Below are 24363 nucleotides of genomic sequence, written 5' to 3'. Positions count from 1 at the left end.
TCCTGGGTTCCACTAGATTACATTCTTTCATGGATGGAATGTGTAACCGCTCTTGCCAATTCTACTGGGACAGATAGATGCAACTAGGAGAGGTGGACTCTGAATTAACCTGATACTATGCCTTACTATGGTCATAGTACTAGTACTACTATAGTACTAGTACATAGTACATAGATACTATGACTTTACAGGTCATTATAACCCAGAAACATACTGGCAATGAAAAGAGTTTGCAGAATGTAAAGAATTATGCAAAATATTATTTTATAATAAAATCGGAATTCAACTGAAGCACGTTCCAGTATCAATCCTATCCATTTTCCTATGCAAGTTAAAAACAGGAAAAAAGAAAAATGGATGAGAGGAAGATGAAAATGAAGAAAGAAAACTGTAAGAATAGTTAAAGGAAGAGAGACAAAGCTAGCAAATATATTCATTCTCTCAAGAAACAAAGCACTATAAAATTGTACATTTTACTGTGATCACTTCAGGTAAATTTCAACCTTATTTAACACTTTATTGCACAAAAGAAATTATCTTTACTTTTTCTCCTGAATGACTCTATAGAAGAATCTGAAAGCCTAGGGAAAACCAAAGGCTAATGGAACAGTGGCAACATTAAGGTTAATCCACAGTGGTGGTAAGATTGAGTGAGTTCTGCAAGTATGAGAGAAGCCAACTTAAAATCATATAATTGTATAATTTGTGACATTGGACCATATAGAAGAAAAATGGCAATGATATTCAAAAAGAAATTTGCTAAATATATATTTGACAATAACCCAATAAATTAAAAGACCTATTAGAATGAGTATATATAATGAATATCAGTGAATGTACTTGCTACCTATGCAGTTAAGAAAATGAGGAATTGTATAGCCAATTGAAAGAGATGCTAAAAACAGTATTTAAAAATATATAATACTGTTCAATAGGGAGTGACTTTAATACAGAAATCAGAGAAATGGAGGAATAAGAATCACAGGAAAATTTGAACTAAATTAACATAATACCTACTTTAAGGAATAGAAATGCAGACTCAGCACAATCACATCATAAAATGCACAACTCTGGAATCAAATTGATTTGACGATAGGAAACAGATGATAAGAAGTGCAATTTAGTCAACCAGGATACTACCAGATGCAGACTGTGGAACAGACCATGAATTCTTGGCATCAAATTTATGCATTAAACCTACAAAATCAATCTGGAGGACATATAAGAGTATAAGCGCAATGCAAAGAAAACGTTAGCATACTTAATTTAAGTGAAAGAGAATCTGAGGAGATAAGATTTAAGAGACATTATGAAAAACGAAGTGAAAATATGTTCCCAAAATTCCAAAGACAAAAAGATCCAAGTGGTTTTCAGAACAAGCTATTACAACAGCCAGTAAAACATAAAGGATGAAAACCTTGAGCAATTTACAGGACATATTACTGAATCACAATTTTCAACAAGTAAGGATAAATAAGGAAAGATATCAATCAAGAGTGTTGACTAATAGAAGAAGATAACATTAAAAGGAAAAGAAGAGCTATTCTTAAGATCGGAAAAATAAAGGAAAATCTACAGAAGTAGGAATATTTAAGAATAACAGAAGAAACATAAAGAAATTGTATTAAAGGAAAATGTAAACATTATTCTGAAACTCTAATAAACAAGAATTAGAATATAAGAAACGTTTGCAGAATATGAATACATTCAGGAACTGATAGAAAGTAGATAGAGTATTGTCAAATAGGAAAGCACCAAGCACAGATGAAATACTTTTAAAATCACTTAGAACAGGCAATTAAACAGTTTTATGTCAACAAATATAAAACAACATTATCTGGCTTAGAGTATAGAAAAGATTAGTTGGTGGATATATCTATAGTAAAATTGTGAGATGTAAAAATTACCAAATCACAGCACTAATTCCACACAAACTTTTCATTTACTTCTTTACAAAAAAGATTAGAGCTATATATTGAGAGAAAAAATGTAAAATTAACAACCAGATTTCTAAAATGGCATAGGATAGGCAGAACAATGAAGAGAGCAAGAGAATATAAGGCGTTTTTTTTAATCTTTGTTTAATGATCATTCAGAAGTTGAAATATACTAAAGCTAAAGGGTGTGCCAGAATATTCTTTTCCTGAGGAATTTGTACAATGAACAACAACAACAAACAGAACAAGAAGAGATGACTTTAATCTGAATAGGAACTCGTAACAGTAACTGGAATGTGTAGATAGTTAACACAACCTTGTTAATTGAAAGTAAAGTAAAAGTAAATATAATTTAGGCTGATTGTGAAAATAAAAACAGAACATGAGAAATCTGTTCTTAATAAGATAAAGATTACAGCAACTGACATACCTTATAAACTTTATTTGAAGGTGAAAAAGTGAAATTGGTAGCTAGGGTAAATAAAAAAGTAAGGAAAATCTGCTGGAAATGTAAAGAAAAGATTAATCTCAGAGAGAAAGATAAGGATAGTTAAAAGTTATGGGATTTTTCATTGCAATTTTCAGTGGTAGCACTTGCCTGTGAAAACTGGACATTGAGAAAGGGAGAGAACAATAATTTTGAATTATGGATCTGGAAACAATTGCTAAGAGTATCATGAATCACGAGAGTCTCCAATCAATGAAGTTCTATGCCAAATAAAAACTGACTGCTCCTTTTAGGGAATTAAAGTCAAGTTAAAATTCAAATGTGAAAGAAAGCAGTTATGGACAACAAGTTGAAGGAAATAGAAGAAGCAGAAGACAATGGATAAAGTGGATAGAAGAAATTAAAGTTACTGCTAGAATGACTTTGAAAGGACTTTATACTTGGAGACTTAAGCATTTGATAATACTGTCACTCTGAGTTGAATCTGAATCAATTGCACATATGGTTATAAACTGTTTCGCTACATCTCTGTCCTTCTCGTACAATGACTACAAAACCCCCTTCAATGGTTTCCCAATTTATCAGAACAGATTTGAAAAATTCAGAAATTAGAATTCTTCTTAGTAGAATTTCCCAATTTAATTATAATGGGGAATTCTGTCTTAACATAAAGTAATATTTCTGCATCAGACCTAATGCTTGATAGAAGACAAGAAGAAACAATTTGTCTGCAGCCTGAAAAAAACATAATGAAGTAATGGACAATTGTCTAAATATGGTCATTATCTACAATTAGAGATATAAGATGTCTAAAATTATAGCATCATTATACATATAACCAAACAAAGTTTGGATAAAAATTAGTATAAATATAAACATCGAAATCTAGTACCATCTCTTTCTCTTTCACTTTCCGGCCTTGCTCTTGGTCCAGTATCTGACCAATCTCCTCTTAATCGCAAACGTTTGACAGGAGGCTGCCGTAACTAAAGAAAAAAAGCAAGGAAATTATAGATGCAAACATTATATTCTATTTAGTTAAAAATATGAGATAAAGTTAAAATTCTTGCACTGTTATTGTCTTATTTTTATCAGCATGGACAAACCTTCAACCATAATTTGGTTTAGGAAGAAAGGCAGAAAACTAATACTGTCATTATATATAAATGGACTACTTTACATATCTGGAAGAGTTTGAGAAAGATAAGTGGGATTTTTAATTTTTTTTTCTTTTTAGTATCAGAGTCCAGGAATAACAAACTGATGCACTTTTTTTAAAACTTTCAGAATCCCCAATTTTTAATTCTATTAGTTGGTATTTATGGCATTACATTTTAAATCATCAAGAGGACCACATTGCTTAAATCTATGCCATAACATGGATGCCTTTTCAATCTTTCTTCATGTTAAAAAAATATGCCATAAGGTACAGATATACATAGTGGACTGTGTGTTTGAAAGAAGTGAGTGAAGTGTGGAATTATTTAGATTAACATTTAGTAAAAATAGAGATCTGGCTACAGTATTATATGCTCCCTTCCCTCAATCTCTCTCTTACCCAGAGGATACTGCCTTTTTTCTTCTAATCTCAGAGAAAGAATATTTGAACTAGGTATAATGTCATGATTCCTGACCTGGACTTGGCAATAAATCAAAAATCTCCTGAAACATCACCATTTACTTTGAATCCTTGGCTTGAAGATTGGCAAAAGATTCACAAATAAGGTTTAGTTAGATTAAAATGAAGATAAGAATAAAGCTGTAGAAACAACGGATTGCCCACTTCTAGTAAAAAGAAGTAAAAAAAAAAATAAACTTGTGATTTCTTCCTTTCACTTTTCCAGATTAAGTTGTTGCTTGTTTACATAACAGCCATCGTAGCTTGCAAACTGCTCATTCCCACCTCAGCCCTTACACTTCATAACAATCAGGTTAACTTCTTAAGGATTGTTGATTTAACATTAAACCCTAATATAGTTTCAACTTGCTTTTAGATAATGAATATCAGCTATACTTGACTTGGGATAAGTATCTCAATAATCGACAGGCAAAACTTGGTTGAGAAAGCAGAAATAGCAGGAAATGACCAGGTAATGCTGAAACTTTTGATTTTAGTAAACTCAAAGAAATGATAAATAGGACTCTATGACATGGGAAACTAACAGGAAAAGGACTTCAATGTGGGCAGAAGTTTCTGAAAGTACAAATGTACAGTATATAACTCCAACAAGGAGAAAAAAAATGGAGGATAATAAAAGAAGCCAATGTGGCTTCATAAAACAGTGAAGCTCTAAAAACAAAAAACAGGACACAGAAATAGATAATCAGTCCAGAAAGTAAGAATACCACAGATTTCCCAGAAAGGAAGTTTAGCAAAAGATGCCAAGAGTAACAAAAAGGTCTTTACAGATGATCAAAATAAAAGGAAAAGAATTAGAACACCAGCAGCTTGGTGAAGAAAGGAATTGCTATCCAATAAAAATTAAGCAATTAAGCATCAATGGCTGTTTACAGCATCCTGTAGTCATATGAACATGATTTTTTTGTCAGAAATTGTGAGTTGAGATGGGCGGCTATAGAAACCAAATAAAAAAAATAAATAAATCAGCATTTACTTCTAGTTTCCAACATAAAAATGTCCATTGCAGACTGTAGCATTTCCTCAACAACCACAAAAAAATGTTGAAAATCGGGTTTTTTATGTGATGACCCACTTAACAACAGGTATAACTTAATTATGGTCATAAATTGAAGATTACCTGTATGCAATTGCTAATCCTTTGAGAAGATGTTTTCCTTCCCATTGTATATATATACACATACACATGAGAGCCTGATACTTAAAATAATGCAATTTCATAAGTGAATGTTTATCTTTTGCTACAGATAATTATTCAAAATTTGCCATTAAAATTTTTTAGTTTTCTATTTAGAAGACACAATGTACTCTATAGGAATATTTTTACATATCGACTCATCAATGTTGTACAAAACCTAGTGGAACCTAGTCAAATACAAGAGCATGTGATTGTAGTGTTAATAATTTTAACTCTGATATTTAAAATTTTCAATCTAATAATAACTTTACATACACAGGGCAGAACATGTTTTTAGTAAAGTAGTATTGATGGATTTTAACAAGCAGTGCCTGACAAATTCTTCATGATGCTATTTATGTTCAGGGAAACAATGTTATCAACACAGAGACACTTCTCTATTACTTGAATAGGATTTTAATACTTGTAAGGAACCCACAGATTTTTTGCAGTCAAGGAATGGAATGGGAGCTCTAGACAATCAGTTTACATATGCCAAAAAATCAGAAATGTCTTAAGTGTAGTTGCAATTTCCCTATGATTTAATAATAACCAATTCAGAATTTATTTTGCTGTGTGATAGCATAGTGCTATATGCTTCAAACCAAGATATACTTTAAACATTGAATAAACACAGCAGTCTTACTATTCATTAAAGTGATCTCTGTTTTTCAAGTCTGTATGGAAAGTTCAAATACTCCTTCTGAATCATTTTCAAATGTGTACATAGCTCTAATAATCAGCTAAAAAATAGATTGTCTGTTGTACTCTAAAACAAGAAAAGCAAACCTGTCACATCTCATCTGCTATTTGTTACAAAATTTGTCTATTGACATATCAACAGACTTTAGAGGGTTTACAGCAAGCAAACAGTTCAGCCAAAACAATTCAAACCATGTAATACCAATTCAAAATATATTAAATAAAAACAATTGGAACACATATAAAATGTAAAAACTAAAAACACTAAAAAACAATAACAAAGGGAAACTAAACATTATTTAGTTTACAACTATCTCACAGAATAAACACAAATTTACTGCTTTTCTGAGATTCAAAGTGTGGGGATCAGTTAGATATCCAAGGCAAACTGTTCCTTAATAATGGAACAACCACAAAGATCTGTCTGCTGGGTTCCAATCTTACCTCTTATGAGAAAGAACCCAAAGCATCCTTTTGATAACACTGCCTATATGCTCTTGATGGGGAAAAAGCCAACCTTATAGATTAAGATCTGAACTGTGAATTTCATTCAAAATCCTATTTATATCAATGCAGTGCTTGAAATGCAGTGATTGTTAAAGTTGCTCTTACTCATCAGCAAATGGACAGATGCATTCTGTTCCCACTGTATTTTCTAAGTGTTCTGCACAGGAAGACTCAAATACAGGTAGTCCTTGATTTACAAGAATAATTGAGCCCCAAATTTCTGTTGTTAAGCAAGATAGTTGTTAAGTGAGTTTTGCCCCATTTTATGACCTTTCTTACCACAGTTGTGAAGTGAATCACTGCAATTGTTAAGTTAGTAACATCTTGTTAAGTGAATCTGACTTCCACATTGACTTTGCTTGTCAGCAGGTCACAAAAGTTGATCACATGATCCTGGGACACTGGCAACCATCATAAACGCATGCCAGTTGCGAAGCATCCAAATTTTGATCATGTGACAACCCCCAGGATGCTGCAAGAGTTGGAAGTGTGAAAAACGGTCCTAAATCACTTTTTTCACTGTACTGGTCATTAAATGAATACAACTGTTTGAGGACTACCAGTAGAGCATGTTGCAAATGTCAAATTCATAGATGATATGGATATGAATCATGTAGTCATTTTCTAAATAGCAAGCAATGTTTATAAATAAAAACTCCCCTATATATGAATATTTATTGAATGTAAACTTGCCTTGCTTAATGTTAGATCTAGGTGTCCTGAAACGTTTGCATAAAGATGAATTCATTTATTGTTGGTACAAAAGAAAAAAGAGGGTTGCAGGGCATGATATCAAATTTGTAACTCAAATGCATTGATGAATGTACTTATCAATAGCACCCATTCTTAAAAGCACTACATTATTCAAACATGTTTTTCTCCTTGTCTCAAATTCTACATATAGTGAAACATCTTTTCCATGTTTTCTACCATTGGATTTCTTGTGTGTGTGGTTATCATGACAAAAAGACCAAATGCATTACAATACTAAAACTTTTGTTAGGCATTGTTTTGCTATGCTGCATTCTGTAGAATTGCCCAGGTTAAAAGCCTGTTTACCAGCTTTGGCACACTATAGTGTGCCCAAATTTCTTTCTTATGTCAGACAAGTCCTTTTGTGTAAGGGGTTGACAACTCTTTTGTCTCCATAGTAATGGTAGTAGTGATTACAAGTATGGGATTAAATGGGAGATGAAATACACAATTAGAATGACTGTACAACATGATGGTTAATATGTGAGTGAGGGCAAAAAAAAATGCTGATGGAAAGCTAAGCAGTTTTGGCAACAAGTTTGTGATGTTTTTAGACCTTTGGTGCAAATTAACTTTCTAGCATAAATTGCATAATAACTTCCTTTTGTTGTTTTTGCATAAAGAGAATGCATGCAAGAGAAAATAAGAGAAAATAACAAAACAAAAGCAATGAAAATTCATGTAAGTGAAAAAAATATAGGTAGCACAATGTTATACTTGTTATAGTCAGTAAACTTCCTTATATTAAAACTACAGTATTGGGCTGTAGTCTAGCATAGGTCGAATCATTCAGTGTTGCAATTGTTCATAGCAAATTTAAAATATTTAGTTCAGAAAGGAAGCATCAGAATTTTAAAAACAAGAAACAGCACATCTACTTGCATTTTTTCTTATATGCTGTCTAAAGTTACATAGTTGGGCAGCCATTTAAATGCTTAAACAAACTTGTTTTATTCTAATACTGAAATTTTAGCCAATATTTTTGTTCACAGGTTTCCTTTAATACGATTTTGTCAGAATCTCTAACAAAACTATGTATCTGACATTGATCATTTATTAAATATTTCATTTTTTAAAATACTGCCTAAATTACATACATGATATAACAATTGTGGTTTAAGAGAAGTATTTTTTAAAATATAGCTGATTATCTTGACATCAAATCAGCACTACGGAAAGCTTACCTCTTCTCTTCGCTCTTCCGCAGAAGGAACTTTCAATTCTCTAGCTGTATCGTCCTTAGGATCAAATAGGTATATGTAGTCTGAAGAATAGCTCACAAGAATTTCTTGTCCATCTTCACTGTAGCAGAGAGATGTTACCCTACAGGATTTATTATTAAGATGAGGAGGAACAAAACGTGCCACCAATCCTGTAGTACCCCTGCCTGCATAATTACCTACATGAAAAAAACAACAACAGCTGAAAACATTCTCCATTGCTCAAATGCAAAACAGCATACCCACATCTGGCTAGTGTTCATGTGAAATGAAGAGACTTTTTACTGGAAATATGCAGCTTGCAAGAAAAATAAAACCTTTTTTTACTTATCTCAAAGAAGCAGTTTCTCACCAGAAACACAACAAAGCCAACAATTGAGTATGGAGAAATCTGAACAGCCAACTATTATAGGGTGTTGTAATATGTTGACAAGTTGGGAAAATTTAGATTTGATGGGCCAGGGAAGGTATGTCAAGAATCACTCAGTGAGCTGTTTCAGGGAATTTAGTTCAAGTCTCAAGTAGCCTGTTCATAGTTTTGGAAGATTGCCCGTGACCTGAGCCTCAGACTCCACTGATAAAAGCCAGGTCTGTTTGTAATAAAACTGCATTTGCTCATGACTTGGTTATGGACAAGCAAGCAAAAATGACATGTTCAAAATTTTCTTCCTATCAGTGGTAGTGTAGAGTAAAATGAAATCAAGATCAGTAAAAAATAATAAAATTGGTTACAGTCCAATTGGTTGATCAGTCAGATCAATCAATAAACATCTAAATGTCCACTCAAGCTTAATAATAACCCCCCAGAAGGCCCTTTCAATCCTCTTCCCCAAAAACCCTAAAGCCTAGCTTCCCCTCTTCCTCATATTAAATTATTTTGTACACAGCAATCTTTGACTTCTTCATGATTTCAATGGCCTCCAAAATATTTCCCTCCACAGTTTCAGATCATTAATTTGGACATGCCATTGCAAGAAGTCACATTCCGTTGGGTAGTATAGAGTATTTGTAATAAATTAATATATAAAATAGGAGGTTATTTATAAAATATATAAAATACATTTAATTCATAAAATCTATTTCTGAATTTAACCTATAGTTTATGTGTTTTCCATCTCAAAGTGGAAGGAAACTATATTAAAAAAAATTAGCAATTGTAGAAAACAAAAACAAAAAACCTAAAACAAGAAAAGCCCATATTTGTTCTAAAGCTGCTCTAATCAAAAAAATTAACAGAACCATGATGTTTAGTATTTAAACCATTAAACAACAACTAAAACCAGTTTTTTAAAAAATATTTCTACGTTTATTTCTCATGACTGCTCAAAAAGAAAAAGAAAAAAATATTGTTGATGGGCATACAATTTCTTCCTTGAGCTATTCTCTTTTACATCAAACCTAAAACCTATTTTCTTTGGAGTTCAAAAATTAGTTTGGAAATTAGTGGAAAGCCAGCCCAACGGAGGCATAAAATAATAACCACAGAGTTGGAAGAGACCCTGGAGGTCTTCTAGTCCAACGTCCTGCTCAGGCAGGAAACCCTATACTATTTTAGACAAATGGTTGTCCAATCTCTTCTTAAAAACTTCCAGTGTTGGAGCATTCACAACTACTGGAGGTAAGTGGTTCCACTGATTAATTGTTCTGCCAGGAAATTTCCCTAGTTCTAGGTTGCTTCTCTCCTTGATTAGTTTTCATCCATTGCTTCTTGTTCTGCCTTCAGGTGCCTTGGAGAATAGATCGATTCCATCTTCTTTGTGGCAGTCCTTTAGATATTGAAATACTGCTATCATGTCACCCCTAGTCCTTCTTTTCATTAAACTGGACATACTCAATTTCAGCAACCGTTCTTTATATGTTTTAGCCTCTAGTCCCCTAATCATCTTTGTTGCTTTTCTCTGTACTCTTTCCAGAGTCTCAACATCTTTTTCATAATATGGTGATTAAAACTGGATGCAGCATTACAAGAGTGGTTTTACCAAGGCATTATAAAGTAGTATTATCACTTCATCTTGATTCTATCCCTCTTTTAATGCAGCATAGGATTGCATTGGCTTTTTTGGCAGCTGCAGCTCACTGCTGGCTCATATTTAAGTGATTGTTCACTAGGGCTCCAAGATCCCTCTCACAGTTACTACTATTGAGCCAGGTACCACCTATACTATACCTGTGCATTTGGTTTTTCTTGTCTAAATATAAAACCTTACTTTCTTCACTACTGAATTTTATTTTGTTAGATAGGGTGCACAAATCCCATTTAAATAAACAGTTAGAATGTCAATACTTTTCAGTCCAAATGGCAAGAAAATACTGGGAACACCTTTAACAGACTTTGGGATTATTTTAAAATAGTAGTATTCTGAATATTATGAGCTGCTATGAATATAAACGAACACTATAGACAAAATATTTTGCATTACATAAATTCATTGGAAATTCACATCCAATATACCTCAGTCATGTATTCAAAATTGATATATATATATATATCATGTCATGCTTGCATCATCATACCTGTTGCTCGTGTGCCAAGCATGCGTCGATCATAAATTCTTACTGAACTATCAGAACAGCCAACTGCAAGGTAATATGGTATTGGTGGGCAGATGGCTACAGATGTGGCAGCTCTCCTACAATTGATTAAAATATCCTAGGGAAAAAAAGAGGAAATACTGCATTTATTTGAAAAGCTCACACAAATATTGTATTATCTGAGCTATGACTACAATACAAAATTAACTTGGGATCACTAATTTAAGACAAGCTATGTCTGTCTGTGATTAAAATAGACTTTAATCATTGAAAAGCAGACAAGAATAAAGTTCCCAGACTGAGACCAGACCTCAAAAACAGTGTGTGTGTGTGTGTGTGTGTGTGTGTGTGTGTGTGTGTGTGTGTGTGCGCAATTTATTAAACAAATTTATACAGCCACCGATCTCACCAAAAATGATTCTGGGTGGCAGAAAACCCCCCAGATAAAACAAGAAATGTAAAAACAACAGATATAAAATTTAAAAATTCATATTAATAAATATCATAAAAAATAATAGAAGGGACAATAAAAATGCCCACTTAACAATTGAGATCTCTAAGAAAGTTTCCATTTTCCTAGGTTGACAACAGGGCTGACAACATAACCAGGTTTTGGGAGCCTTTCAAAATATCAAAATATAGCAGTTTCCAATCATCATTATCTCTCTACGTTTAGATTTTCTTGGGGGGGGGGGGAAGAAAAAGACCAGAAAATATATGAAAGGAGGCAGGTATTGTATAACTTAGTTTAGAAAAACTGGGTAAACTGGTTTTACATACAAATAATTGGATAGAAATATCAAGACAATTAGGGTACAAGTAAATAAATAGCTAAATATAAAAGTGCAAAACTGGTAATAGTGTGTAAAGAAGTAAAGTAAAGAAGACTGAAATCATACCTGACTCCTTTGATCAGCATATTTATTTTAAAAATAAGTATTATAAACTCTATTTTATCAAATGAAGTGTTAGTCATCTATTTCCATTCTAGGTAAATCTTATGTTCTATTTATATTAGTAAAGGGCACTCCTGAAAAAATTGCAAAATCAAGTAATTTATTAAATGTGAGACTAAATCTAAATACTTGTTTCACCAATAACAGTTTTTCCCTGTTCAATAAGAGTTCTGTTAGATCAGCCCTAAATACCAGGTTATTGTTTACATTTACATAACTTGGTTATGTATCTTGGACTCCTTTCAAGTTCTGAACCTAATGTGATACTTCATGTCTGTAACAAATTTCTCTTACATCTTTACAGTCTTCTTTTGTACAACTTGTCCTGATTCTTGTATCAAACCATCTTACAGTACCATCTTCTCCACAAGACAAAAATGTGTAGGGATCATTTGGGACTGTCATGATCTACAAAGTAAACATAAATAGAATTAAAAATTGCAGGAATAGTTGCCTTAAAAAACTAAGGTTAAGATCCAAAAATTGCATAAACTGTACCTATATAATCTTCTTATATAATGAAAATTAATTAATATATAATTAATAGTTAATGTAAGAAATTGAATTTGGTCTTGAATTATATAATCAGAATACAATCAGAAGGAAAATATTGAGTAGCATTTGAAGCCTTTTTGGCAGAGACTGAATTTGATATATCCATTCAATAGTGGATTGAAAATAGATTTCCAAACTATTTATATACATTGGTCTGTTCTATTTGCAAGTCACTGAAGTTTCACTTATGATCACAATTTGCATAAGTATTTAATTAATACTCATGTCTGTATAGTAACAAGGTATTGTATTGTAGTACCTCATATGTAGTTCCATAGTGGCAAGTAAATTGGCACTGTCTGTTGGTTTCAGCATCTTGTTCAATATTAGTATAAAAAATGACACCATCTCCAGAACAGGATATTATTTGCTTATCATTGGTGCATGGTAAAAATTTTGCGCTAAAAATATTTGCCCTGTGTCCTGAGCGAATCGTTGTTAATACCTAGGAAACAAGATTAACATTTTTATTAGGCTATTAATAAAGGATTCATGTCTACTTTTTCTATCATTACCCCATCTATCCACCAAAATCACTTAATTATGATTCCACTTTATATTTATAATTGATTATTTCTGACATGTTGAGAGTCTCCAAATCAGCCAATTAATTTCACAGCTATAGAAGAATCTGACCATTGCATTAATACAATACTTACACGCTAGCATGACAGGGAGTAGTAGAAAAACAAATAGGAGAAATTCATATGATCTTGCCGTATTTTTGTGAGATTGGTGGACAATAGGTTTTGCATCAATCATTTTATTGAGGACAGATAAAATATTTTGAAAGCATATAGGATACATGATACACATATTATCAAAATCATAAAATATACAAAAAGAATGAAGGCTATTGCTTAACGCATTGTAAGCCGCCCTGAGTCTCCGGAGAAGGGCGGCATATAAATCAAATTTAAAAAAAAAAACAAAAAAAAAAAACAAATATTTATAATAGCATTTGAATGAATGAAGAAAAACAATTGGCTACCTTACCTTTCTACTATATGGATTAGTAATTACAAGATTAGTATCATCAGATCCAGATAGAATATATTCTCCTGTATCATTCCAGCATATTGTATTCACCTGTGAATAAATATTTACTAGCTACATTAATTGTGAAGAGTTTTAAAAAAATACATATAAAAATATTAAAAGTACTGTATTTAATTTGGCCACAGCAAAATATTAATGATTAATAAATAAAATATTGCAAGATCCTTGGTTTGGCCTCACATTATTAACATGCCTATTTTTCTGAAAACCGAAGCCACCAAAAAATAAGATGAATCCTCTCAACTTTAATAATTAATTCCCAATATAAATGAATAAAGAAAATTCTAATTTAAATGTGAATGAAGATTTAGCTGAACATGTGGAATAAGCTAGATCTAGGAAATGTACTCTGCATATGGAAATATTGTTTCCAATAGAAAATGTATAGAGCATGGTTGAATTGTAGAATCCTTGTTGTTTTTTATGTTTTGCTTGCAGACATATTATTAACTAGGTAACCTCATCAGTGCTTGTTACTGTAGAATTTGCTCTGTTTCTATAAAATAGCTTGCCCTGGCAGTGTTGGTGCAGGTGTGGTTTTGTCCTTGATAGTTCCTTGAATAGGATATTGTTTTCTGCTTGATTGTTTGACTTATATTAATCCATACTTATCTGGGGATTGATTACTAAAGAGAATGTGTTCTGATCTTTTTCTTTTCTTCTTAGCTTTTTCCTGTCTCTTTTGGATGGTACGTAAATGTGGTTTTTCCCTATGTGTCTGCTGATGGCTGATTTGTCTGAATGCAAAGTTTTCAGAACACCTAGAACACCAGAACAACTAGACACAAGAACAGTTTTTTTCCTGAACGCCATCACTCTGCTAAACAAATAATTCCCTCAACACTGTCAAACTATTCACTAAATCTGCACTACTATTAATCTTCTCATCATTCCTATCACCCATCTCCTCCCACTTATGACTGCATGACTGTAACTTTGTTGCTTGTATCCTTACGATTTATATTGATATTGTTTCCTGATTGCTTATTTGTACCCTATGACTATCGTTAAATGTTGTACCTTATGATTCTTGATGAACGTATCTTTTCTTTTATGTACACTGAGAGCTTATGCACCAAGACAAATTCCTTGTATGTCCAATCACACTTGGCCAATAAAAATTCTATTCTATTCTATTATATGCAAAGTTTTCAGGAACTCCCTAGTGTTTTAGATTTAGCCTGATCTATATTGTCTATGGAGATTCTCAGACATCCAGCTCATGATTGTCCCAAAGGTGCTTTTTCAAGAAGCAACTGGACTTTCTGGTTTTTCTTTGAAGACATTTCGCTTCTCATTCAAGAAGCTTCTTCAGCTCTGAAGAAGCTTCTTGGATGAGAAGTGAAACATCCAGTTGCCTCTTGAAAAAGCACCTTTGGGACCTGGTCTATATTGTTTAAGTCAATACAGGTAGTTCTTGACTCATGACCACAATTGGGACTAGAATTTCTGCTTCTAAGCAAGGTGATTGTTAAGTAAGTCGTACTTGATTTTACAACTTTTTTTGCCATGGTTGTTAAGTCACTGCAGTAAATCCAGCTTTCCCCATTTATTTTGTTAGAAGCTTGGGAAGTTTGCAAATGGTGACCACATGATCCTAGGACACTGCAAGTGTCCCAGATGCATGCCAGTTGCTAAGCACCTGAATTTAATCAGTGCAGTTGTAAGTTTAAACAATTAGTAAATGAATGTCAAGGACTACCTGTATTGACTTAATACTTAATATGTAAAATAAACAATATTGTTTAAATCAGTATAAACAACTGCTCATTTCTTACAGATCGCCTATGCATGTGACCATAGGGGCGCTTCAACTGCTCACACTCGCTTATCTCATTGACCATTTGTGCCCTTTTGGCTGCCCTCCACAGTGCCACTTCTCAACAGGGGCTGAAGTAGAGGTCCAGAGCCTTCAGCAGCCTCAACCAGCCATCATTGTCCCAAGTCCCTACTTAGTCCTAGTGCTATTGCTGCCACCACTGTAGAATGTTGTCTCAAGCCTTGCATTGCAGTCAGCCACCCCAGCATCAAGTGCAAAGTCGCAGCCATCTCTGCCAGCCTTTACTTCACAGACCCTACCATACCCAGCCAAGTTTCACCATCTTCCTCGCACTGCTGGCAAGACATGCCTGGCCTGGTCATGTGTTAGGTAGCAGCTGGCTGCACTAGGTCTTTCCAAACCCACTTGCATGTTCTCCAAATAACATGCGTCAATCTTGCAATGCAGAGCACCAGGGCCAGTGGGCACAGAATATCAAGGCCAACAGGTGGCAAAGATGGCAGACCAGCAGGGCAGAGTTCAGGGTGGCAGAGTCAATGAGCATAAGGCAGCAGGGGCAACAAGTGCAAGGCAGCAGGCCAAAAAGGAACGTGGGTGGATAGGGCCAGCAGGTTGAGCAAAGTGTAGGGTGACAAGAGGAGCAGAAGCAATATAGTGCCAGGAGGCCAAAAGGGCAGAGATAGGAAAGAAAATAGAATGTTCATTTCCAAACAAAGCCTTTCTTTCACTATATGAAATTGTTTGCAACTATCTTATTAAGTTAACTAAATTTGCATGCTACTGTGCTTGTCCATTTATGCAACAGATACTTTTGAATAACAGAGTACTCTTTACTCTAGAGATCCCTGCCTACTCTACATATCTGCCCCTCATATTCTTATCTGGAGGGAAGTTTGGAAGCATATAATTAGTTCCTATTTAAAATGAGAATTTTAAAAGTGTTTAAAAATTTAAAAGGAACAAGAAATCACTTACACAGCCATCATGCACATTCAATGTTGCTTCAAGTTTTAATCTTTGGATAAATTCTCTTCTCCCTGGGAAAAAAAATACCGGAAGATTAACTGACATATCTTAATATTTACAAAAACCCAATGAAAAACTCCCTGGCTCTGTTTTCTGTGGCAGGTATTGCATTGTATGTAGACCCAAGATTATTAAACAACAATATTTAGAGACTGGGAATTTGATTTCCTGGATAATAGATAAGCATTTATTCAGCCCAATCAGCCAAGCAGGCAAAGAGTTATTCAACAAGCATTTAGTCAGAAATATATACTCTACCATTACACATTCAATATGTCAAAGGGAAAACTCAACTACCCCCAAATTTGAGTAAATTTCCCCACTGCCCTCAGCATATGAAAGTTTACTATGATGACTTTTCCTTGGGGAGTAATACATCCCTATTCCCTCCTCTTGTTTCATCTGTGAGGGCAAAAATGAACACTTCTGGGAGAGTGAATTGCTGTTGTTTTAAGAGTACCATCAATTGAAATGATAATCAAATACCTAGTATGGATTTTTTTTAAAAACATAATACTAATGGGAAAATAAAGAAAAAAAATAAGAATAATAAAGAAAAATATAAATAAGAAAAATAAAGAAAAGATAAAGAACATATTGTTTTTCAATCCAGTAATATGTATATATTCAGAATGAATGTAGGCAAACTTAGGCAAGAGATCAGCTAAGGAAATGATATAAATACAGGTCTATATATTTATTTATGGATGAGTCAATTCTTACATAAGTATCAGATTTTGAAATTCTTCCATGAATGTATACAAATTAATTATGGATTAGGGCAGTATTCTTTTTAGTTTCCATTTATAAAGGATACAGAGATATAAACATTGGAAATAGAAGAATTGCCAATACTGTATCCAGCTTACCTTCACTACCACAAATGCAAGTCAAATGTCACATTCTACTTTGAGCACATTGTTGTGATCATTGCCCAAAACATTTCATTGCTAGGGCTGATCCAGTGCATTTCAGTCTGCCAAGGGAAAACTTTTAATTTTTGAGAGATTTAATACATACATAAAAAAGTCTACCTGCCATTTAGTTGAGAGAACATGAAACTAGCCTATAAGTGCTTGAACAGACTTGGAAGATAAGGTAACTAGGGAAGTACAAATCAGTTCATAACTGAAATGTTTCAGTTATAGTCAGTATAAAACCGTCTATAATATGCTTCTACATATTTTTTATAATTGTACGTATTATACTGCAGAATCCAGGAATGCTGAATGCAAAACATATCTATGTTCCAGTGTAAATTATATCAATTTATTTTAAAAAATAGATCATGTAAGTATTTTCAAGATTCCTTGTTATATCAACAGCTATTTCTTACATTAGATCAGAGTAGGCATGATTATTAAATTCTAATATTGTCTCTAAGTTTTCATTGATTACACATCACTATGTAAATATTATTTTATCTATCAAAAGTGGCATATTACTCCCTTTTCTTACCTCCAGAAAATATTTTTCTTTATTTATTTATCATATTTATATGGACACCCATCTAACAAGAGCATACAACAGTGAATTACAAATACAGCTTACATTTCATTAGTATTCTTACCAGTAAAGCTGATTTAAGTATTAATTCTTTCTATGAATATCTGTGGTTATTTAGATACTGGTTATAACCATAGTTCTAAATGTTATGGGTTGTTCAGCTAGAGGCTTTACATTTTGTTGTGCTCTTATTAGACTGCATCTAGTTATTGTTGCATAAAAAAATACTATTATTACTGCTGGACTTAACAATCAACATCACTTTTCCAGTATTTCTTGCAAACAACACTGTTTTAAATAATATTAATTCTAAACTATGTATATTTGTCTTCTACAATTGTTGTAATCAAATAACTTATTTGCCCTCTGCAATTGATTCCATACCTCATTTTGTTTTATTGAAGAATAATTCTGGAGCTAAAACAAGAACTTTCATATCAAAGTACATCACAATTTGTGGGTATTTGTAAGTTCAGTATATCCCACAAAATAATGTGATTCCAGTTGCTGTATTTCTTAATTTCTTCAATATAAGGAATCATTATATATTGTTTTGTACATTAAAAAGCAGCTGTGCTCAACAAAAATACTGCCCGGAAAATTCATATTTTAAGAGGAAGTTATATTGGCAACTGACAGTTTTGACCTTGTTTCCTTCATTGACAAAATTATTAAACTTCAACTATTATATCACTATTTTTAAAAGCTTAACATAATTAATCAATTTTAAAGTAATTCTTACAGTCTATTTTAATTTTAATTGTTGAGATGCATTTTGCTGTCATGTGATTACTACATTATTATGTAAGGAAAAGCAATTTTGTCTATAGCAATATTGCAATCTTTATTAGACTTTTAAACATACGACACAGCCAAATGAGTACATAGCTAAATATAACCCTTCCTGCTTAGTCAATGATAATGTTACACATACTTGAATGTTCAACTGAAGTAAACAGTGTTAGAACAACAGACTAGATTTAAAATGTTAACTTGCAAGTAAATAATGTTATTTCCACTATAACAGTAATGCAGAGTGCTTGCAAAACTTTTTTTTAAAAAAATACACTTATTTCCCATGTTTCATATTATTTACAAAACAACTACATAAACTCAAGAGATTATTTTTATAGGAACCAAATTACAGGCCCAAGGGCTTAGTTCTCATAAAGTGTGACTCTGACAATACAGCACTCACTTGGTTGAATTTCTTTTGTGTGTGTGTGTGTGTGTGTGTGTGTGTGTGTGTGTGTGTGTATATTCCTTCTATATAGAAAATTAAAGTCAAAGATAAAGTCTTTTGTGTAAGTGGGAGGAGGATTTGTATATGTTTATCTTCTCTAGCATTCAGTTATAGGATCCAATAGTGGTACAGCCATTCAGGGGTTTACTAAGAGTGAGAAACAGCCTGAATAATTTTCTTGACATGCAAAGTCATCAATCAGATTATCTCTTTCTCAAAATAGAACTTTATTTCACCTTTCTACCCTTTTCAAATTGTTCCTGATTATAAACAGAGTTAAAATTAGACACCCATTCAATGACTATCACCCACAAACTCAAAACTATTTCATACACAGCCTTTGCACAATTCCAAAATCAATTCTGCTATTGTGGAATCCATCGTCAAAGTAACTGCTCAAAGATTTGATTGCTCTATACATAACCTGAAAAAATGCAATCTTTAAAATGCGCTGTTTTGACTTTCTTCAGATCCTTACAACTGTCCCAATGTGCAGAAAAACAGAGGCAAAGTGTATCCTGTACTTCTACAAAAAGGCATAATTCCTGAAGATATTCCCATCTTTCAATATATTTTATTTCTGGTCATAAAATTGGGGTTCACATTTAAAGCTCAGTCAGTCAATGGATAACTGATCTTAAAGGTTATAACTAAAAGCTATACCGATAAGCAAACTCTATCCAATCTGCTGTACCTTCCCAGGCGTATTTTGCCAAGGAAACATGTAAAAAGATGTGTTTCCCATTTCTTTCACAAGGCCCTAAAAAGCTACAAATTGTAAAGCTGTTGTTGAATTATGTTTTGAACTCTCTCCTCTTAGGCAGATAAAGGAGAACACTGGCTCATGGCATTCCCTGCCTGTTCTCTGTTTTCCAGAGTCTGTCTCAGAGAAAAACAGATTTAAAAGAATCTGAAGAATTTGGCATGATATTACCTTCAAATGACTATTACTGGATAAAGTTTTTATATATTGGTGCCAGAGACATATTCTGAATAATAAATAATTTAGTCATTTGTATTAAAGGAAAACAATTACTGAAACCCTAAATAATATTTCGATATATTTTGTTGTCTATTAACTGCATATGAAGTGCTTGCAGATGTGAGAAAGCAAAACTGTATTAGAATCTAGTCAAATCCCAAGTGTGCTGAACAAATAGTTGTGTCATCCAGTAAGAAATGCAAAGTTCAGCAAAGACCTCTCAGAAGACCTATAAACGTTTTCAAGGTGCATTGGAGAGCTACTTTCAAACTAATGCTGTAACATTATAAAGGAATTCTGTGACTATAAACCTGTGACAAATACTGAAATACTGCCATGAAATTAATATTCTGACTATAATGGTTGGTAGGCTTTGGTTATTTTTAAAATGTATTTTAAATAGTTCCTTATGTTTTTATAAAATCACTTTCCCAGCAACATATTTACATATTCTCTTACATTAGTTCATTCATGGTGATCCAGAATCACTGACTGAATTAAAAAACTAGTTTACATCAATGTAGATGGTTTAATGTAATCTATTGTATCTGGTCACTCAAGTACATTAAAATGTGCTACATATCAGTATAGATAGATTGATGATAGATAGAGGGAGGGAGGGAGGGAAGGAGGGAGAGTATAACCTTTGAAGTAGTTGGTACCTATCTTGTTCAACAAAGATTAATATATATATTAACTGGAATAATTTATTATTCCAAATTTTATATCCAATTTTTAATTTGCTTTGATATCTGCTTCTTTTTAACTGTTTATATACCACTACTGAACTGTAAGAGTTTACATTTTAAGAGAAACATTGATTATATTTAAAACTTTCCTTCTGTTCCTTAACATTTCAAAAATTTATGCCTCAATCATTTCAGCTTTAAGTCAGTTTAAAACTTGCATATTTTAGCAGCACAATAAACAATACTCTAAAAGTACCGCTATTTATATCTTGTTTTATCTCAAGAAACGTGATGCATCTTCATCTATTAGTTATAAACTAAAATGTTTAACTGCTTAGCAAAAATTATTGCAATACAAAGAAAACATTCTTTGCTTTCCTATGAGAGTGTATTCTAATATTAGTTTTTTAATCTGATGTTTGAGAGCATGTACAAATGTTGCATGCTTTATAGACTGATCAGGTGTTTCATATGTGGCAGTAGGAAGAAAATGCCACTTTTTATATTTTACTGTATTTTTTATTTTTTATGTCATATTGTTTGCATATGTGTATGTTGTTCTTACAACTTCAAGTGGTTTTATGATCAGAAATGTGGCATATAAATCAAAATAATAACTCAAATCAAGAATTTTTTGAGTCCTGACAAAAATAAGTATAATCCTTATGTTGTTAGCATGTTTACAATTTGTTTTCTTGATACCTTTTCAATCTACCTTTGGTCAAACCTATTTACTGAAAGACCTTTTATCCATTTAGTGTTATGTCAGAAGTTCATAGAAATATTATCAGGATCACTCATACAATAGAAAAAACAAATGTAAAATAGCTAACGTTAAGCAGCAACAAATAGCAACAAACTTGTTCCAATCATATTCATTTTAGCATCATTATTAACATTTATATGCTGCCTGAATCTGAATGGTTCTGAACAACTCTGAGTGGTTATAGGGTCTCAGTATTTTAACTGAAAGCAACAACTACAACTGATCTTTGAAACTAGCTAATACAGTGTATCAGTATCTTTAGAATTTAAAGGTCTTTAGGAGAAAAGCCAATTCATTCTGAATGTAAACAAGTCAATCTGACATGTTTTAGTTTCTCTTCATAACAATGACGGAAGAATTCCAAGAGTTGAAAAACCATTCCCCAGTCTTAGATACTGCATTGACTGAAGTATTCATCTGGACCAAACAGAAATGGATGATGGGCAGTAAGTGGCCTAGTACTTTATTAAATTATATACATACAAGACATTACTCAATTTTTTTCAAGGTAAGCACCATTTTACAAAGTCAGAAAAGGGGTAAGAAACAGCAAGCTATACTAAGCAAAGATGATTCCATGATCCTCCAAAATATCACCATATCACTCCCTGTAATTGGGATGCAATTGGAAGACTACTCTTGAAATGAATTTGAGGAAACTTATCAAACTGCATTTATATTGATATTAATGTGCCATAATAATTAAATCCTATTATATACATAACATAATTATATACATAACCTATTTAACCATGTACTGATGGCAATGACCTTGTAATTCTGCATAATATTAAGTGATCTAATTCACATGGAAGAGAAGCAATCACTATCTGGCTATATATATATATTTTAAATCAACTTCCAGGAGAAAAAGCCACAATTTGCTCTAACAGATTTCTAGACGAAGTTTGACAGATGTGATTAATACTTTTGGAAGAGAGTATTGGGAGAACAGCCTATGGTAATGAAAATAAGTCTGGCAGCATCTTTTCTGCAGCTCTTAAAACTTTTACCTTTTTAATAAAATGTAGTACTCAGAAAAATTATTCCCATACTCCTTGTTTTTTGAAAGAGGATATTCATTTTTATTAGAGTAGTATATACTAAAACAAATTTGGGAGCAATCAAGTATATATCTGGATGTAAACAGGCAAATCATGAGTACAACTCTGCTATCACACGATATCCTACCAAATATCAGCCTTTTAATAAATTATATTCAATTATCTAAAGTACTAAACTTTAATATATCTACAGCAAAACCACATAGGAGTCATTTGTAATGGGGCAATTTTAAAAACAAAGTTATTAGTTGGGGAAAAAATTACTATGGCTACCACCCAGATACTGATTGTTTTTCTTACAAAGTTTTAGAAAGTCCATAACCATACACAGAACACAGTGAAAATTTAGTGCTACATTGATTTTCTGTATTAATAAACACTAAAAGATAATAATTTGATTTTATTTCACTGCCCAACACATTTAAGGCCCAATGTAGATTAGCTCAATTTTGGTAAAAAAAAAGAAGAAAATAAACAAAAACTCATCCATTCTGCATAGAAATGAGGTTGCTATCGTATTTTTATGACTGATTATTCTGAACGATTCGTAGTACATCTTTGGGGGAGGGGGATCTCAAAGTCCATGAAAGGCTCCTCACGTTTGACTTAAATGTTTCCAAGGCTTATATGTGCACCCTGAGCTTCTTTAGCTCACGCTAATGGAAGGCAGCAAACGACACTAAGCCCCGTCCTGATTTCTTCGGCGCCTTCAGTATATCTTGAACAGACCGACTAGGCTAGGGCAGCGGACGGGAAAGACGAGCAGACCCCACAGCCCAGTTGCTACTTGATGAAACTGAACTCCGTTCAATTAATTTAGATTTGCTCCATGGCCAAGTGCAACATGTGCCGAAGAACGGAATATTAAAAGGCAAGCAGGGAAAAACCGCAAGTTCGACGTTTCGTGCTGGGAAGAGAATGATTTTCTTTCCCAAGACTGGCCGAGGAAACTGGCTAAGGGCAAGGGGGCACGGAGGGCGCGGGAGAGCTAGATCGGTCGAGGTTTCCTACCCGTTTTTACCGACCACCCTGGGCGTCCGACCGCCTGCTCCCCGCTTCGGCATTCAAACCTACACGGCGCTGCTCTAAGGAAGAAGGGCTGAGGGTCAGAAAAGGCGCTCCACTACGACGGTCCCGACGGCTCGCCGTCAAAAGGCTCGAAGCCGAGCTTCGGCGCGCGGGGGAATCGACACAGGGCCGCCGCGTCCCGGCGCCCCCGACCCCGCCCTCCTGCCCCCGCTCTTCCCTCACCTAGATACCGTCTCCGCAGCAGGCCCGGCTCCTCCAGGCCCAAACTCCGTTTCTTCACATCCCACAGGAGGTGGGTGCAGCACCCCCGGGACATGGCCCCGCGTGCTCGGCCAGGCGGATCGGATCTGCCACCGCGGGCGCCAGCGACATCAGTCGCTGCCACTTACTGAGGGCCACCCCTCCCCCGCTTCACCATGGAGACCGTGCGCGCGCCTGGCGCGCGCGTAACCACTGCCGCCGCTGCCATTCAACTCCCCTCCCCACTCCCCACCATCGCCTCTTCGGAGAGCTGCCACAGCAACAGTAGCTCCTCCCCCCTCCCCGCCCACAAGACACAGGGAACGGCTCACTGGAGACATCGCGAGAGTTAAAGCAGTAGAGGAATAACTATTTGCAGCTGCCGTGTCTTTCGTTGACTTTCTGGACGGAGACCAAGCCAACCGCCGGCCGCTTTAAAGGTCTCCTCCTCCCCTCACGTCGTCGACACACTGAAGGCTCAAAGGGATAAACAAGTCAGGACGAGTTAAAGGGCGGTGGCAAAGGCAGCCTCGGCCCTGGCTACCCTGTGTAA

The 24363-nt window shown here is 34.0% G+C and overlaps 1 protein-coding gene across 7 annotated transcripts in view; it reads right to left on the bottom strand.

Moving 5' to 3' along the window:
* DCAF6 (DDB1 and CUL4 associated factor 6) overlaps positions 1–23985 on the bottom strand; it is a 55219-nt gene extending 31234 nt beyond the window's left edge. For 3 of the 7 annotated variants that reach the window (XM_070942689.1, XM_070942690.1, XM_070942692.1), the window contains exons 1-8: positions 23793–23984; positions 16241–16302; positions 13423–13515; positions 12686–12871; positions 12166–12279; positions 10898–11033; positions 8348–8562; positions 3278–3371 (exon numbers count right to left, since the gene is read on the bottom strand). In XM_070942689.1, coding sequence (XP_070798790.1) covers positions 3278–3371; positions 8348–8562; positions 10898–11033; positions 12166–12279; positions 12686–12871; positions 13423–13515; positions 16241–16302; positions 23793–23886 — 994 coding nt within the window. In that variant the 5' untranslated portion in view covers positions 23887–23984. Of the gene's footprint in view, positions 1–3277; positions 3372–8347; positions 8563–10897; positions 11034–12165; positions 12280–12685; positions 12872–13422; positions 13516–16240; positions 16303–23552; positions 23631–23792 lie in introns of those variants that run through there. The other 4 variants (XM_070942693.1, XM_070942691.1, XM_070942696.1 and 1 more) reach the window with 3 other exon arrangements.
* Positions 23986–24363: the final 378 nt, after the last annotated feature.

The sequence above is a fragment of the Pituophis catenifer genome, unplaced genomic scaffold, assembly GCF_029215685.1.
Source record: "Pituophis catenifer annectens isolate HBS135680 unplaced genomic scaffold, rPitCat1.0.hap2 SCAF_4, whole genome shotgun sequence".
Taxonomy (NCBI): domain Eukaryota; kingdom Metazoa; phylum Chordata; class Lepidosauria; order Squamata; family Colubridae; genus Pituophis; species Pituophis catenifer.
Note: the sequence above shows the minus strand (reverse complement) of the source record. Positions and strands in the feature narration are given on the sequence as shown.